Source organism: Sabethes cyaneus, chromosome 2 (assembly GCF_943734655.1).
Source record: "Sabethes cyaneus chromosome 2, idSabCyanKW18_F2, whole genome shotgun sequence".
In the NCBI taxonomy this organism is placed as follows: domain Eukaryota; kingdom Metazoa; phylum Arthropoda; class Insecta; order Diptera; family Culicidae; genus Sabethes; species Sabethes cyaneus.
The window spans coordinates 153,038,190-153,054,605 of record NC_071354.1 but is presented as its reverse complement, the minus strand read 5'-3'; the positions used below and the strand labels follow the sequence as shown (position 1 = coordinate 153,054,605).

General features: G+C 40.4%; 1 protein-coding gene across 3 annotated transcripts in view; it reads right to left on the bottom strand.

Annotated features, from left to right (window-relative positions):
- Positions 1 to 16,416, bottom strand: part of LOC128738414 (protein cycle) — a 58,675-nt gene that overhangs the window by 570 nt on the left and 41,689 nt on the right. For all 3 annotated transcript variants that reach the window (XM_053833512.1, XM_053833513.1, XM_053833514.1), the window contains 7 exons: positions 10,683 to 10,754; positions 10,252 to 10,582; positions 10,064 to 10,181; positions 9,831 to 10,004; positions 660 to 1,457; positions 326 to 442; positions 33 to 266 (listed from right to left, as the gene is read on the bottom strand). In XM_053833512.1, coding sequence (XP_053689487.1) covers positions 33 to 266; positions 326 to 442; positions 660 to 1,457; positions 9,831 to 10,004; positions 10,064 to 10,181; positions 10,252 to 10,582; positions 10,683 to 10,754 — 1,844 coding nt within the window. The remainder of the gene's footprint in view (positions 1 to 32; positions 267 to 325; positions 443 to 659; positions 1,458 to 9,830; positions 10,005 to 10,063; positions 10,182 to 10,251; positions 10,583 to 10,682; positions 10,755 to 16,416) is intronic.

Genomic DNA, 16,416 nt, shown 5'->3' with positions numbered 1-16,416 from the left:
ATAGATAAAGATAGCACAGCAAATAACCATACCATCTCCAGGGCTAGCAACTGCATTGTTTCGCATGTGATTGTACCCCGGCAGGGTACCATTGACTCGTTGCGTAGAAGGAACTCCACTCGCCGAGGAAGCAGGTGAAACGCGAGAAGAGGAAGCCAGGGTTCGTTCCACCGAAGACACTGCTTCACTTGATAGATTACTAACTTCCTGGGCAATAGAGCTAAAGTTTTGCGGTATGGAAACATCTGCCGGATCAGGACTGCTCTCTAGAAAAAAATTTTAGCTACTTTATAAACTATACCCAACCAGCAGCAATAGCCCTTACCGGCCGACGAATTACCGAGTCTTCGTTGATGGTCGATGACTTCATCTGCTATTTGGCGTCCTATTTTACTGGCCTCTACGTGCGAATGTATAATTCGTTGTATTTCTCGCCCGTTTGCTAAAATAACAATAAAATATTACTTATAAACTAAAGAGAATACTTTTCATAATAGCAAAGCAAATCCTGTACGCAAAATTCCCTTTAATCGATTTATGGATCAATCAACTTTTATGGGCCTCGAGTCAGATCAAGTGAAACAAAAAAAAATTCGAATTACGGAACCCCATTAGGTAGTTTAGTTTAGTCGGTACTCTAACGCTAAAATGTTACTTACAATGATTGAAAAAATCGTATCCTCTCGTACTTTGTCCGTTGCTTTCATTGTTTCCTTCGCCAAGGCCCGCGCTGCTAGTGCTGTTTGCATTTCCATTTCCAGCACTGTTAGCACCATTACTACCAGACACCGCGGAACTTCCGCCGACATAATTACCTCCGCCCGTATCGGGCAAGTCGGACAGTATCATATTGTTTTTCGCTATCAGATATTCGATCTCTTTGGTCCACGGATTCCGGAAAGATTTCCACTCGCTCTGCAATCGAACGAATCCATTCTCCTTCGTCCGTAGCCTGTAGACAGACGTAGTCAACCACTGAGCTCCCTGCAGTGCTGCCTTGTGTGACTCCGCTAACGCTGGTATGTCTTCATGATGATAGTATTCGTACATGCTTGTGCCGAGTAGCTCTTGGGGAAGGAAACCCAGTACTAGCGTGGCTCGTTGATCTACGAATTGGAACTTTCCGTCCGTTGCATGACGCGATATGAATTGTACATTTCTTAGGTTAGGAATGTTATTTCGACTGAAGTTTTTGCAACCATTCGTTCCAACGGAAGCGCCAGTTGCACCACCGGAACCATTCGCTCCACTATCTGTCGGACGCTGATTGTTCTGATTACCGTTCGACGCTTGTTGATGATTCTGGAAAAGACTTGGCTGAACTCGACCTACCGCCACCAAACAGGACAAATTACACGAGTCTCCTTCGTCGTCAGCTTCATGTTCTTCCAGGCCGATGTTTTCCGGAGCCCAGGATTTCAGATAACCGGTGCACTGGATGACGGAATATTTCTTATCTGAAAGAAAACAAAATTAAAATAAAAAGAAACAATCAAATCAACTGAAATCTGTATTGCATATTGGTATAAGTTGGTACGGTCGGATAATCCGTACCGTCAGTGCCTCGTATATCTGCGATTCTTAGCTTTTATCCATCAACTTCTATCCTTAGCTGGCATATATGTAACCAAGGGAAAATTGGGTAACCGACTCCGATAGCGGTAGGAACTTGGTCATATGGTACAGAAAGGGGGTTCTTTCAAGCTTCCGAGCGTCTATTTCCAATGCTAGGGGCTGTTCAAAACGGCATCTGATCTCATTGTTAGTAGCAATCTGTAATCGTTCTCATTCCAGTGTGGAACTCTAAACAATGTTGTACACGTCTTGCAAGCCGCTATCACAAAAAATCAATACGTAATAAACAAAGAAGAAATTCGGACCGGGACAATCGGAATAGACCAAAGCGATGAAAATGGACTAGATAGACTGGAGACGGGTTTCGGGACGTGGAACTGCCGATCTTCCAACTCGCAATGGAGCACTAGAATGCTCTTCGACATATTGGATAGCTATCGTAGCGCTGCACAAGATGTCCTTCAAGGGCACAATGATACGTACATTCAGGGATGGTCATATCAGCTACAAGAGCTACGGCAATACACACGAGCTGGGTACAGGGATGCTGGGATGGGTGAAATATGGAAACGGGTGATTGGATGGTAGCCAATCAATCGTCCAATGTGCAGATTGGGAATCAAGGTTGGTCAACATAAACATCATGACTTTCACAAGCTTTCTGCTAGAAGAAGGTAAGAGTATGGCAATATTTTTACAGGTTTAGGCCCATCTCGTGCGCTGCGCCTTTTAGCCGACATTGGTATTAAACATTGGCAAATTCCCGATGAGCTTATGTAGTACTTTCTTTCCGCACAAACTTCTACACAAGTACACCTGGAGGACACTAACTGCTACTCTGAGAAGTAGATGTCATTGCCGTCATATCCTATCTAAGCACTAAAGTCACTAGGTTATGCATCAGTGATGGTCATAATGCACCCAAAACTCTCCGGTATGAATAACATTCAGTGTGAACGCTAGTCCTGGATAAACCTCACGCGGCTGAAGCAGCCTGATGTCGCCGAAAATTACGCGCATCCACCCGAAGCTACGCTGCTGCTAAAGGAAGAGTTGAACGAACTGGCATCGTTCATCAACAACGTAGCAGAGAACATCATCGAATATATGGAACAGTACTAACGATACGAGTGGTAAGGAGATGAATGTAGGACGATGATGGACAAGGAGGACGCGGGCGACGTGAATGCACAGTGCCACAGATGACAGACATAGACAGATGATGATGCAGCGAATCCAAATCTTCCGAAAAAACAGGATCAGGTGTTTCGGGATAAAAATGGTAATATTTTGACGAACGATCGTGAAACAATCAAAGATGAAAACAGCATTACGACCAACACCTGGAAATATGCCAGCCCTAACGATAGGCAAAGTAAAGAACACCATTCAGCACCTGAAGAACCATAAATCGGCTGGAAAAGATGACATCGGAGCGGAGCTTATTATGATGGGCCCGCAACAATTGCTATTTGTCTGCAGCGACTGATTGTAAGAATTTGGGAAACAGAATAATTACCAAAGGAGTGGAAGAATGGAATTATTTGATTGATTTTCGAGAAAACCCACAGGCTGGATTGTGTCTGCACAGTGCTCTCCCGCTTTTTTCCGCCAGCTCTAACCAACAGATTTGTGGAACGCCTGATTCGTTGAAGGCTAACGATGGATCAAAAAATATTAATGCTGTGGGTGGCGCTTGCGGATTTCATCGCTGTTCGGCAGCGTCATCTTTGTTCGGCGGCGTATGCTCCTTGACCGAAGCTTGTTGCGAAAGGAAAAGTATACTCCAACTTGAATGCGTCATTGAATCTCCTTACTCGTGTTATAGAAGGCTCCTCTGTGAAGGCTAGCAGTTGGCAACTTTTGTCGAAGATTGTTCCGAAGAACAGTCCATCCCATTTTCGCAACCTTCTGCGCGATTCGAAGTGACTCGAGAGTGTCCCCAAAACGCGCACGTAGCACATCATCATTCGCTCCAGGGTATCTTTGATCAGCCGCGACCGTTTGTCCAGAAAACCGTTGTCGTGCATTATCTGCCACAGCTGTTCATACTCACTGTATCGTATGCTGCCCTGAAATATCCGAAAATATGATGTGTGGGTTGTCATTTTTGTAGAGTTCTACCGGTAGTCAGTTCTTTCCGGCAACTCTATTATTCTTCAGATGACCCATTTTTCGCCGAATCTCTTCGAGCTGGCACGCTGTTATCGTTTAAAAGCACTCCTAGGTTAACTATCGTTCTGTTTCCTTTTGTTATATCGCCATTGAGATACCCATCTACGAATTGCTTCCACTGGTCGACCACCTCGCGCTCATTTGTGACCAGGTTTCCCTCCCCGTCTCTACATATATCAAGCTTGCGTGTATATGCTTTACGAGATTGATTTACCATCTCACAGTTCTTATAGAACTTGAGCATCTCGTTAGCCCGGAATAGTTGTTCTAGCTCTTCACGATCTCTGTCCCCCTTCTGGTGCTTTTTTCTCCCCAGAATCGTGGTCAACTCATACTTGGCCAAATTATAGCTCGCGGCAATGCTTCATTAGTTTTTCCAAGCGTATGTTGGTGATGTTCGAAAAAACCGGCCATCAATGAGAATACGGTCGATTTGGTTCAATGTTCGTTGGTCAGGTCAACTTCAGGATGTGGATATAATTACAGAAAAATAAAGTGCTTCTGATGACCAGACCTCAGGAACCTGCAAGGTTGATACATCGCTGGCCGTTTTTCGATCTGTGCGTTCATATCCTCGTTGACGAACCCGTGGCGAACAACTATCGTACGTTACCTCCAGCTGCGTATGGAAGGCTTCCTTCTCGTTGTCGAGTCTACCTTCGTATGGACATTGCACGTTTGATGGAGTAGTTGAAGAAACGGCCATTTATGCTCAACATACACATCCTCCCATTGATAGCCTTCCAGTCCATTATGCGATTCTGCATTCTGCCTATCCCTCCAAAACCCGTTGGTCGCTCCGCCGCTCTAATAAAATTAAGCCTAGGCGCCACAGATCCTCCACACTTTCTCGCCTTTGCGATAGACGACGGTACCATGACGCTGAACTCTCATGGCAGGTAGCTCCTCCACAAGGGCCGTAAATACAAAGCTCCCAGATACCATTTGTTCGTTGATTTCAAAGCTACAAATGATCTCTCTTGCCTGTTGTTCAAAATAGCTCTTCAGGGTGTAATGAGCAAATATCAATCTGCGGAGAACGGTCAATCTTTAACGAACCTATTCAATTCATCTGCACTGACGATGACATGGTCAGTATCGTAGTAGTAGTAGTAGTAGTAGTAGTAGTAGGGGTAAGCCACAATCATTTCAAGGACTTGCCAATGTATGTGGGTAGAATTACAGTAGATCCAAATTTGATTATCAAATGAATTTCACACTAATGCTGTTACAGAAGGGCCAAAAGGGATTGGGCGGGCCCACAAGCAGAGGCACTTGTGCGCATTCCGGGGTTATAAGAGTCGCCTTCCAGCATAAGGATCCTTCCATGTAATAATCAATTTCGCTGTACCAACTTTAACCCACGTGATGATTTGTTTGTTTTGAATTGAGAAGTGCCATATTTGCTTCAGACCTTAAGGATTCAGGTTGGCAATCCACTCCATCATCCAGCCTTCCACATTTATGATTTCAATAATAATACTGTTAATAATATGATATTAAGATGAAATGTGGTATATATAGGTAAAAATAGAACAATCTCACCAGCAGTCCTTCGTATGAAATAAAGTAGCGTCCTTTGAGGTTCCATAAGTGCTTCTAATAGTTAATTTAATTTTTCATTCTGGTATCCATGTGCAGTATTAAAACTCGTTTTGGCCAAAGTTTTTACTGTATAGCAGTAGATGCTTCATAAGCTAAAACGAAAAAAATAATTAAAATAACTCATTAGGCTTACCAATTAGCTAGGCCGTGTGGCTCCGCCGTCTGCCCAAAACCTCGGTTTTGAAGTCAGGCAGCCGGAAACCACCCTGCATCGCACCTCCTAGCTTGGCTACTCAAAGGAGCATTACCAGGTATGGCCACGTGGATGCGCTAGGTAGGGGCTTGGGATGGCTAGAGCTATATTGGACGCTCCTCATTTGCCTTCCCCATTTCATACCCTGACGATGACATGGTCAGTATCGTGGTGAGAAACCTTTCTTTTATACAAACATTTATTTAATCTTATCTCACACCAACGCAGCCAATACTTGAAGGCATCCTGGAAAATGCCGATTGCTTAAATCGGTCATTTTTCTTGTCAACGGCCAGGCCAACTGCGCAGCATGTACCGCAGAGAGAATTCCAAAGAATTAAGTGGAATTAAAAATGATACTTAATTCCATTCAACTCATTGAAATCAAGGGGAAGGAAGAAAGCGTGGACCTCCCGTACCAAACGCTTCCCTTGAAGATATTGATTAATTTACAGATTACAAATTGTAGTCGTTGGGAGTATCTTTGCTAATAAAGGTTAAGCGATACTACGGACCCTCGGGGATGAACTTATGGCATTAACCATAGTCTGGCTGCAATAGGCCAAGGTTATATCGCCTTTTTTTCGCTCTCTGAAAATTGAAAAATTCCGTCTACCTGGCATCATTTTAATTACTTAGTAAAAGCATAAAATTTAGAAATAATAAAATATATGAATGCAGGAAAATCAAATAGATAAACGAGTGAAGTTATGAAACGACCTCACCGGCATTTGTTTCTTCGTCCATTCCATTAAATCCCGCCACTGAACAGCATCTTCGATTAAACCTGAAACAGTCCAAAGTCCCATTCGAAAGCCAGGTTTTGGGTGCCTCCGGGGCAGAACCCCACAAACCGCAAAAGTCACTACCGTATGCACAAGCGTAAATTCGGACCGCTTCCAGTAACAGTTGCCTCCAGTAATTCCGTCTGCATCCAAACATGTAACTTGCTTGTCACTATCTTCAAGGCACATGCCAATTCTATATCTGCTGCCGCTGGCCGAAAAACTAATCTGTTTGACTATTTCCAACTTCCCAACTCGTACGGAACCGATAATTCGTTTTATTAAATATTGCTTCACAAACTGTAAGAAAAATTTTGACAGCGAAAAATTTTGCTGCCGCCCACACGCGCTGTTTACTGCGATCCGTGTCAACATGGTTTCAGGGTTCGTATTTCTTATATACAAACATTTATTTAAAAGAGTTAAACTCCCATATGCAATTGGCTTCCATTTCGAAAGTTGTCAGAACAGCTTTATGCGCCATTTTATGCTTTTATATAAATCCATCATTAAGCGCTGATAAAACTAATATCTCTTGGGCATGATAAAAAATATTTTTCCAAGATCGCGATTAGTTCATCTATACTTATTATATTTTTGAAGAAGACTAGTTACATTTGAATAAAACTAATTTCAATTAGAAATTTTAGCGACATGTTATTTAGGTAAAATCATAGTGTCAGATGTTAATTGTAAGGTATGATATCTGGTTTTGGAAAAATGGTTTTTATTTATCTGAAAAAAAAATTATAAACTAGCGCATGAAAAAATCCACAATCCAAATTCATATTCGTACGGGCTTCGAATTAACAGTTTTGATTTCGCAGATGTGACTTAATTTCAAAGAGTAGTATTTAGTATGGTATCCCTTTTATGACAACATTGCTAAGATAATCATCTTACAGAAGAAAGATTTTGTCAAAAATATTGCCAAATTTTCAGGTAGCTGTAAAACGTCGTTTTTATTCGCGAATTAAGTATCTTTTGAAACCGCTTATAAGGTGAATTCTTTCATTAATAATGCAGGTTTATGGGTATTTGTCAAGTCTTCTTCAACTTCAACATACTTCAGAATTGTTATTCATATAAAATGAAATTCACTAGAGGAAAACTATTGTAAAACCTGACAAATTCTGTAATATAGCCCGGACTCGATTATCCGGGGTTTTTAGAACAAAATTTTTTTGGTATGTCAAGTTTTTTGACTTTTAAGGTATCATAAATGTTTTATTTATTATTGATCTATCTTCCCAAAAGTCAGAAAATTCCTTTCTTACGATTTTTTCCACTGAATATTTTTTTTGGTACAAAATTATTTTTTGTGTGTTATGATTTCTAATATTTAGGTGTTATAAATGATTTTCTTTATTATTGATCAATCTCCCCTAAAGTCATAAGATACCTTTTTTGCAATTTTTTTTTATTAATGAATACTATGATGATAATGATGATGATGCTCATGATGATGATGATCATGATGATGATGATGATTTTCAAGTAAAAAAATTGATTTCATTATCACAGGATTTATTGTACGCGAATACAACGTGCCCACGCATCATTTATTCATCGACTTCAAATCGGCGTACGACACGATCGATCGAGATCAGCTATGGCAGGTTATGCACTACTACGGATTTCCGGATAAACTAACGCGATTGGTCAAGGCGACGATGGATCGAGTAATGTGTGTTGTTCGAGTATCAGGGGCAGTCTCGAGTCCCTTTGGATCTCGAAGAGGGTTACGGCAAGGTGATGGGCTTTCATGTTTGCTGTTTAACATCGCTTTGGAGGGTGTGATAAGAAGAGCGGGTATAGACACGAGTGGCACGATATTCACGAAGTCCGTCCAGCTTCTTGGTTTCGCTGACGACGTTGACATCATTACACGTACCTTTGAGAGGATGGCGGAAACGTACATCGGACTGAAAGCTGAAGCCAAACGGATAGGACTTGTCATTAATGTATCGAAAACAAAATACATGAAAGGAAGAGGTTCTAAAGAAGTGAATGCTGACCTCCCTCCCCGGATTCATTTAGACGGTGATGAAATCGAGGTGGTAGAAGAGTTCGTGTATCTGGGCTCACTGGTTACCGCAGACAACGACACCAGCAGAGAAATACAAAGACGCATTATGGCAGGAAATCGTGCCTATTTTGGACTCCGTAGGACGCTGCGATCGAACAAAATTCGCCACCGCACGAAGTTAACAATCTACAAGACGCTGATTAGACCGGTAGTCCTTTACGGCCATGAGACATGGACTATGCTCGTGGAGGACCAACGCGCCCTTAGTGTTTTCGAACGGAAGGTGTTGCGCACCATCTACGGCGGATTGCAGACGGAAGACGGAACATGGAGAAGGCGAATGAACCATGAATTGCATCAGCTGCTTAGGGAACCACCCATCGCTGCCACCGCAAAAATCGGTCGCCTGCGATGGGCTGGACATGTCGTGAGGATGTCGGACGACTGCCCGGTTAAAAAAGTTCTCAATAACGATCCGACTGGAACGAGACGGCGGGGCGCGCAGCGAGCAAGATGGATCGATCAAGTGGAAGGCGACCTGCGGACCCTACGTAGACTACGTGGCTGGCGAATTGCGGCCATGGACCGAGTAGAATGGAGACGACTTCTTCGTACAGCAGAGGAAACCACGGCCTGGAGCTGATTAAAACAAAAAACAAAACAAGGATTTATTGTTGTTTTGTTCGCCGATAAAGGGATATAAGAAAGGAATTTTGTAGCTTCAGGGAGGTGAATCAATACTTATCAAGTAAGAATCATCATGTAGCATGAAAACTGTAACCTTTAGGTTTAAAATAAATCATCGAAAAAAAATAAATTTTTTTTCACCCGGATAATCGAGTCTAAAAACCCGGATAATCGAATCCCCGGATAATCGAGTCCGACCTGTATTTCAAAACTGCTATAATAAATAAATACAACCAATTTGCGATTGAAATGGTACTTGGCAAGAGTGGATTAAAAATAACCCGCCCGCCGACACCAATGAGAATTAAAAAGGTGTGCAAGAAGAAGACATTTGATGGTATTAGTAGCGAAAAATCAAAAAACGACGTCAAACTACAAAAACAAACCGCGTCGGACAATGGGGTTTGTTTTTGGAGTTTGACGTCACGCTTGATCGTGTTTGGTCCGTTTGCGAATTCAGCCACACCGTGGTGAAATATCTTCAATGCACTAACATTGCCACACCTGTAGATTTCACATTGCACCGACACCGCTAAGGGAGTAGTGGCAGTAATGATCGACGGCGATGAGTTCAAATTAGTTGAAGTTTTGAGAGACTAAGTACTAAGAACGATCTTCGACGGCGTACAGAAAACCTGAATATAGAGGAGGAGGATGAACTCGCGCTACTCGAGTATTTAAAAAGTGGTTAAAGCAAAAGGGTGCGAATTAACTGGAAAAATTTTGTTGATCAGGCGATATCTTTGACGAAATACCTAACTATGTTGGTGCAATGAATTACCTGAATTTACTTTACTTTTCCTTCGATGGCAGCTAGTCGTCGAGTTGATAGTCTCAGCCTCCTCTTTCACTTGTACGTTCGTCTTGCACTTCATCCGACAAAAGAAGGATCGCCTAGCGCCCGGACATAGCCTCGAAACTCCTTGAGGTATATCCGTTTTGACTGGAAGCATTGCTAAAACGATACAAGTGAGATGAGGATTCCGATCTTGAAGGAGTAGTTTTATGAAATACTTTTGGCATCGATTAATCGCTCTTTAGGAATTGAATCCGGCGAGGCAATCTGTTCCTTCACTTTCGCGACATCCTTAGGATGCAGAATATCGAACCAACTTTGGCCCAATAGATCACCCTAGAATGATACAAAAAATCTGTCGTTTACATCTGTTGCTTTTTAATAGTTTTTGAGTTTAAATTATTACCTGAGAGTAGTTCAGAATTTGCGAAACTGACTCCGATACGTACAGAATCCGACCCCGATCACAGCCCACTACAAACAGGAAGCCTTCGGCTGCTTGCAGTATTAACATTTTCAGCTCCTGATCCGAAATGAAAGCCGGTTTGTAGTGTCCCTCGGTATATGAATGCACGGCTCCGCGGATCGTTTTCAGATGCTGCACCGCCATTCTGAGGACAGTTAGTTTGTCCAGCTTGCGGGACATAGCATGGCACATGGGAATCATTGCCGACAGCTCGGTAATGTAGGTATTCATTTTATCACGTCGACGTTTTTCAATTTCGCTGTGGTTTTGCCTGCAGGCAAAAAACAAAATAATAAAATATATTTGTGTCAGAAAGATGATTTCAAATTAAATGTTAGAGAGGAATTAACCTTTATTGATGTCGTACTCACTTTTTATTTTCATCCGTTGTCCGAACAGATTTGGCATCATCGCATGTGTCATCTTCAAGATCACTATTATCGCTGAAATATAGAACGATAAAAAATTTATTAAACAAGCTCATTATTCTTTCAACAAGCAGAATTTCATAGTAAGCGAAAATTTACTGATGTTATCGGACAGGCTTATTTCAAAAGTTTAAAAGAATTTAGAAAAATATTTTGTCATAGTTTGCTCAGCAATTCAGAAAACATTTTAAGTATTTGGAAGAATCTCTTTTTAATAATTCTAAGGTGAATGAAAAACTCTAAAAAGTTTTTTTTTTAAATATCATGAATATTTTAGTACACAGGGCATATTATGTCCTCGTCTAATAAATGCTCCCTTCTTACGAAATAGTTAACATTGCCGTTACCGGCTGTAATTTTTCTGCTACATAGTCAAAGAATCCTTACAATCGCACCACCGACCGACTACAACGACGATGCGTCGCTCTCATATTACATCACAGCACAGCCATCGTTATTATCGTTAAAACCTTATTATTTATCGGTTCTCGCGACACCTGTTTGTTGCTCATTTCGAAGGATGAAAGAGGCAGAAAATAAAATGTGCAACCGTCAAAGTCATCACGATTCACACTACCGGCTACCGTAATTCTCCTCCATGCTCCAGAGCGCGAAAAACAGGGTAGAGTTGCTTACGTTTACATCATCAACTTTAGATTACAAAATCTTGTAGGTACCTGGAAAGAATATTGCGGCACAAACTATTTGATTTACATCAAAACAATGGAAGCCTGTGCACTTCGATAGTTACACCAATCAAACATGTATTGAACCTGAGCATCCACGCAGATAAGGTTACGAATCATGTGTATGAAATCCTAAGCACTGGAAAATTACAACCACCCAGTCGAGTCGTCAGGCAAACGACCGATGATGGTTGCAATTAGCATCAACCCAGTCTCGAATTAAACAAGAGCGGAAGTCCCTGTAGTGCCTGCTGATGTTTTTACAGCCTTTGAACTTTCCTTCCGATTTAAAGAAATCAAAGTTTTTCCCCAAGACATTTAACGGGTGTTAAGAAATCCAACAAGTTTTGTACGGACTCTTTCACTGCATCTCAACTCAGCTTACAAAAAAATGTTTCCATTGATAGGAATCATGGAATAGGTCATATGGTTGCTATGGAATTACCATACCCTTTAGAAAACTCGCGTTTCAGTGAAAAACTTTACTCATAATACATAGATTGTTTCTATATATTTTACCCAGCATAGGCTACCCGAATTGATTTAAAAATTTGTTACATTATTTTACAGAAGAAAGTGCTAGCGAGAATAGAAGGAAAATGTAGGTAGTACGACTGTGTTTTCTGCAATTTACAGTGATACGAATCCGTATTCGTACGGCAACAGCAGATTTTGTTTTTCTACATTTGAAAGTTAAACAGAAATTTTAGCGACATGTTATTTAGGTAAAATCATAGTGTCAGATGTTAATTGTAAGGTATGATATCTGGTTTTGGAAAAATGGTTTTTATTTATCTGAAAAAAAAATTATAAATTAGCGCATGAAAAAATCCACAATCCAAATTCATATTCGTACGGGCTTCGAATTAATAGTTTTGATTTCGCAGATGTGACTTAATTTCAAAGATTAGTATTTAGTATGGTATCCCTTGGTCATTGCAACTGCCTTTAGTCGTTTTGGAATGCTGTCTACCAGTTTTTTCGTGTATTCGGTGGGAATTTGGCCCCATTCGTCCGTCCAAGCGCTTTCTAAGAACGTTTTTGTTAAAAATTTGATGGTTTCTAACTTTTTTGTCGAAATATTGCGAAAGGTTTTCATTGGGATTGATGTCTGGAGATATTGTGGTGGAGTATCAATAAGTTTTGAGCAGATTTAAAGTAACCATGTGCGTTCCTTAAGTGCTTTGTGTTGGGTACTTTTTGATATGGTTTATTTTCAGGGCATCAACTTGGTCTACACGCTTCGAAAAAATCTTGTTATTTAACATCTTCTGACATGCACATAAATGGAACATCGCAAATCATATGACATTATGTGTTATTTCACTTAAAGGCTTATTTATTACGTTTGGCTTGATGTAAAAATATATCTTTAATTTACGCTATTTACGTTTTATTCAATGGAAAAATGTATCGGATTTCAATTTACGTCGAATGTGAGATTCATTTTTTCGTTCTGTGATAGGTCTAATCGAAACAAGGAATCGGGGCGGGATAATTTGGTTACTTTTTTCTGAAATCGAAGCAAACAAAATCCTAGGTGCATAAATTCGTCGTCTGGGCGAGGGAAATAAAAAATATCATAAGATTTTAATGCATACCGTCATCCGGGGATACTTGCAACACTTTTGAACTCTGACTTGGTATAACTTTCGAAGTGTACCGTTTAGGTCCAAGTGTAAGTAGCCAAATCTTGTATAGTGGTCAGTACTTTTAATTTATGATTATGAGAAAAATTATCAACTAAATGAACCTGTAGGATGAACCGAAAATAGGGGTGTTGTAAGTTACCCAGTAAACGGGGTGACTTGCAACACTTTTCTGATTTTGCGTTCCTTATGATTTTAAATTTGATTTCAAACCGCGAATAAGTATTTTTAGATATTTTGAGTATATTACTAGTAAAACAAGAGATACTGAAGGCATGTTTTGTTTCCCAATTTCGTCTATCGCTTTTTTAAAGATATTCGGTGAAAATGCAGCATGTGGGCGAACTTGAAACTGCCGTTTCAAGGCACGTCGAATTTTTCACAATTTTAATTTTTCTGGAGATGGCAGTAGACAAAATAACATCGTACAGATGCAAACTTACTTTGTACATACTGTCTATTACAATAGTTATCTACTTTACAAGTGTTGCAAGCCGCGCCATATTGGAAGAAGCAACACGAATTCATCGATACTTCTCCAAGTTCAAAATATAAATAAAGCTCAAAGTTGCTATTTGTTAGCTTATACGATGCACTAATTAAGTACAGGAATCAAACGATAAAGAATAATTTCATGTTAATGAACTGACGCAACTTTGCGCATCCATTTTTCCTACTCTGAAAGTAAAATTACTTTCCAATCGTATATAAACAATCAAATCAATGATATAGTGGATTAAACTTAACTAAACAACGGGTAAACGTCCCTTCTTTAAAACGCCATTGGCTACAAATGGTTATATTAACAAACAAATGCGTTAGAGCTGTCAAAAGCGCGATGCGCAGAAGTGTTGCTAGTAACTCCGGTGTTGCAAGTAACCCCGGATGACGGTAGTTATTTTATTTGCTTTGCTTAGCTTAGGTAGACTGCTCGTAGTTGCATTCCGTGATTGGTCGAACCAGTAAGATTGCACAAAGAACCAATTGAATGATGCTGGCGGCTATAGGGTGTCCACGGTAAAATTGCAACACTCTAAAATTGCTGTAACTTTTGAACCGTTAATTGAAACTTGGAATGGAGAAAGTTCGAATTGCATTGTTTACACTGTGTTAGTCTTTTCATCAGGTGTGTAAAGATCTAAAAAATAGCGTCGAAAGAACAGCTCGTTCGTGCAAAAGTTCTGCACAAGTACATCGAAAATAGGTCATGGACGACGAGACCTACGTCAAAGCGGACTACAACTAGACCCCGGGGAACCAGTATTTCACTGCAAAGGATAAGTTTGATGTTCCGGAGAACCTCCGAAAACTAAAGATGTCGAAGTTTGGCAAAAAATTCTTGATTGGGCAAGCAGTTTGTTCATGTGGATAGCGGAGTACGCCTTCCGTGATAACATGATGTACCGGTGTATTTGAAAGAGTGTCTCCAAAAGCGACTTCTTCCTCTTCTGAAGTCTCACTACTATCCTGCGATCTTCTGGTAGGATTTGGCTTCATGCCATTGCGCAAAGGCCGTGCTGAAGTGAGTGGCATAAGGCAAGTAATGTGGATTTCGTACCGAAAGATCACAACCTCTCAAATACACCGGTGTACGGCCAATCGAGAAATACTGGGCTATTATGAAGCAGAATCTTCAGAAACATCCTAAAGTAGTCAAAACAGTCGAAGATATTAAAAAAGTATGAGTAAATATGCAAAACATGTAGATTTTGAGGTTGTGCAATAATTCATAATTGCATATAATTCAACAGAAAAATTCATTTTTTTCTTTATAAAGCTTCTCGTACAACGAATGCAATTGTCTTGCCTTGTGACAAATGCCTTGTGTTTGATAAATTTATATCCCACAAGCATTAATTGAAGCATATACCTCAATAAACAAGAAAAAAATACATTGTGCTTAGCTGCGCGATTAATGGAGCGACTACCCTAGTTATGCCTTAATATTTTAGTTTGTTGTCTATCAATCGCGATCAATCAAAGTGAGCTGAGATCTATTTAAATGCTTTCATCATTAAAGAAGTCCTACCAGCCAAATTTCCTACGTTTTTTCGTGCGACGAAGAAGTAAATATCGACTAATTGTTTTAATTTCCGTCATTCATGAATGAAAATAACTCACGCAAGACATTGTCGTTATTCTACAGCCAGAAAAACGTGCCTGACCTGCAGAAATTTTGCAGAATAACATTTGTCATGCCGTCCTAAACAAATACATGCGCGTTAGTTTCGTAAACATTGTTGTGATTTTTAGTTTAGACGATGAAAAACTTTGATGGACGGATTTTAAAACCGTGTTCAAAATACCGTTATTAAAAAATAAAATAGGCCATTTAAACGAAAAATGCCAGTTGGTTTGTATTGCCATCCTACACCCAAAAGCAGTAAAGCAATTTTTAAAAAAATCGACCGACGAATTTTTGAGTTACGCCCTTTTGAAGTTTTAAAGGGCAGATTGCTCATATAAAGTAAATAAAAATCTTCAATTACACTTCCAAAATGAACGTAAATCACTGCCGGTTTTGATTTTTTATGCAACATATGCTACATATGCATATCTACAAACTAGATCACTGACAGTCAGATCAAATACCTAGCACCACGTTGGTTATATCTGGACATGTTCCGAGGACTTCCGGGAACACCCAGACCAGTGGCCAATTTCGTCCATGAACAAAAACCTATAGTGTGATACCTCAAATGACACTATAATTCAATAACTAGATCAATGGAAGCCAAATCTGCTATCTAGGGTTAGATTTGGTCATATCTGGACATATTTGGGGGACCCCGGGAACCCCTGAGAAGTCAATAACACAATGTGGTACATTTTTGATAATAAAGACATGTTTGGAATTGGCCATTGTGGTTCTTGGTACTCAATTTGGCTTACTTGGATCTATCTTAAAAGTTTTAGTGTGATTTAAGGTATCGTATGATGAGTTTTTGTTCATGTTCGAAATTGGTCATTTCCCAGGGTTTTCCGGAATCCCCCAAACATGTCCAGATATGACCAAACCTGAGCCTAGATAGCAAATTTGTCTTTCATTGATCTAGTTATTGAATTCTAGTGTGATTTAAGGTGCCCGAGCGTCCAATATAGCTCTAGCTATCCCAAGCCCCTACCTAGCGCATCCACGTGGCCATATCCGGTAATGCTCTATTGAATAGCCAAGCTAGGAGGTGCGATACTGTATGGTTCCCGGCTGCCTGATCTCATAATCGAGGTTTTGGGCAGACGGTGGAGCCACACGATATGGTTAATAGTGAAAACTTTGGCCAATACGAGTGCGCTAGGTAGTTGATCTGACTGTCAGTGATCTAGTTTTTAAATTCTGGCGTA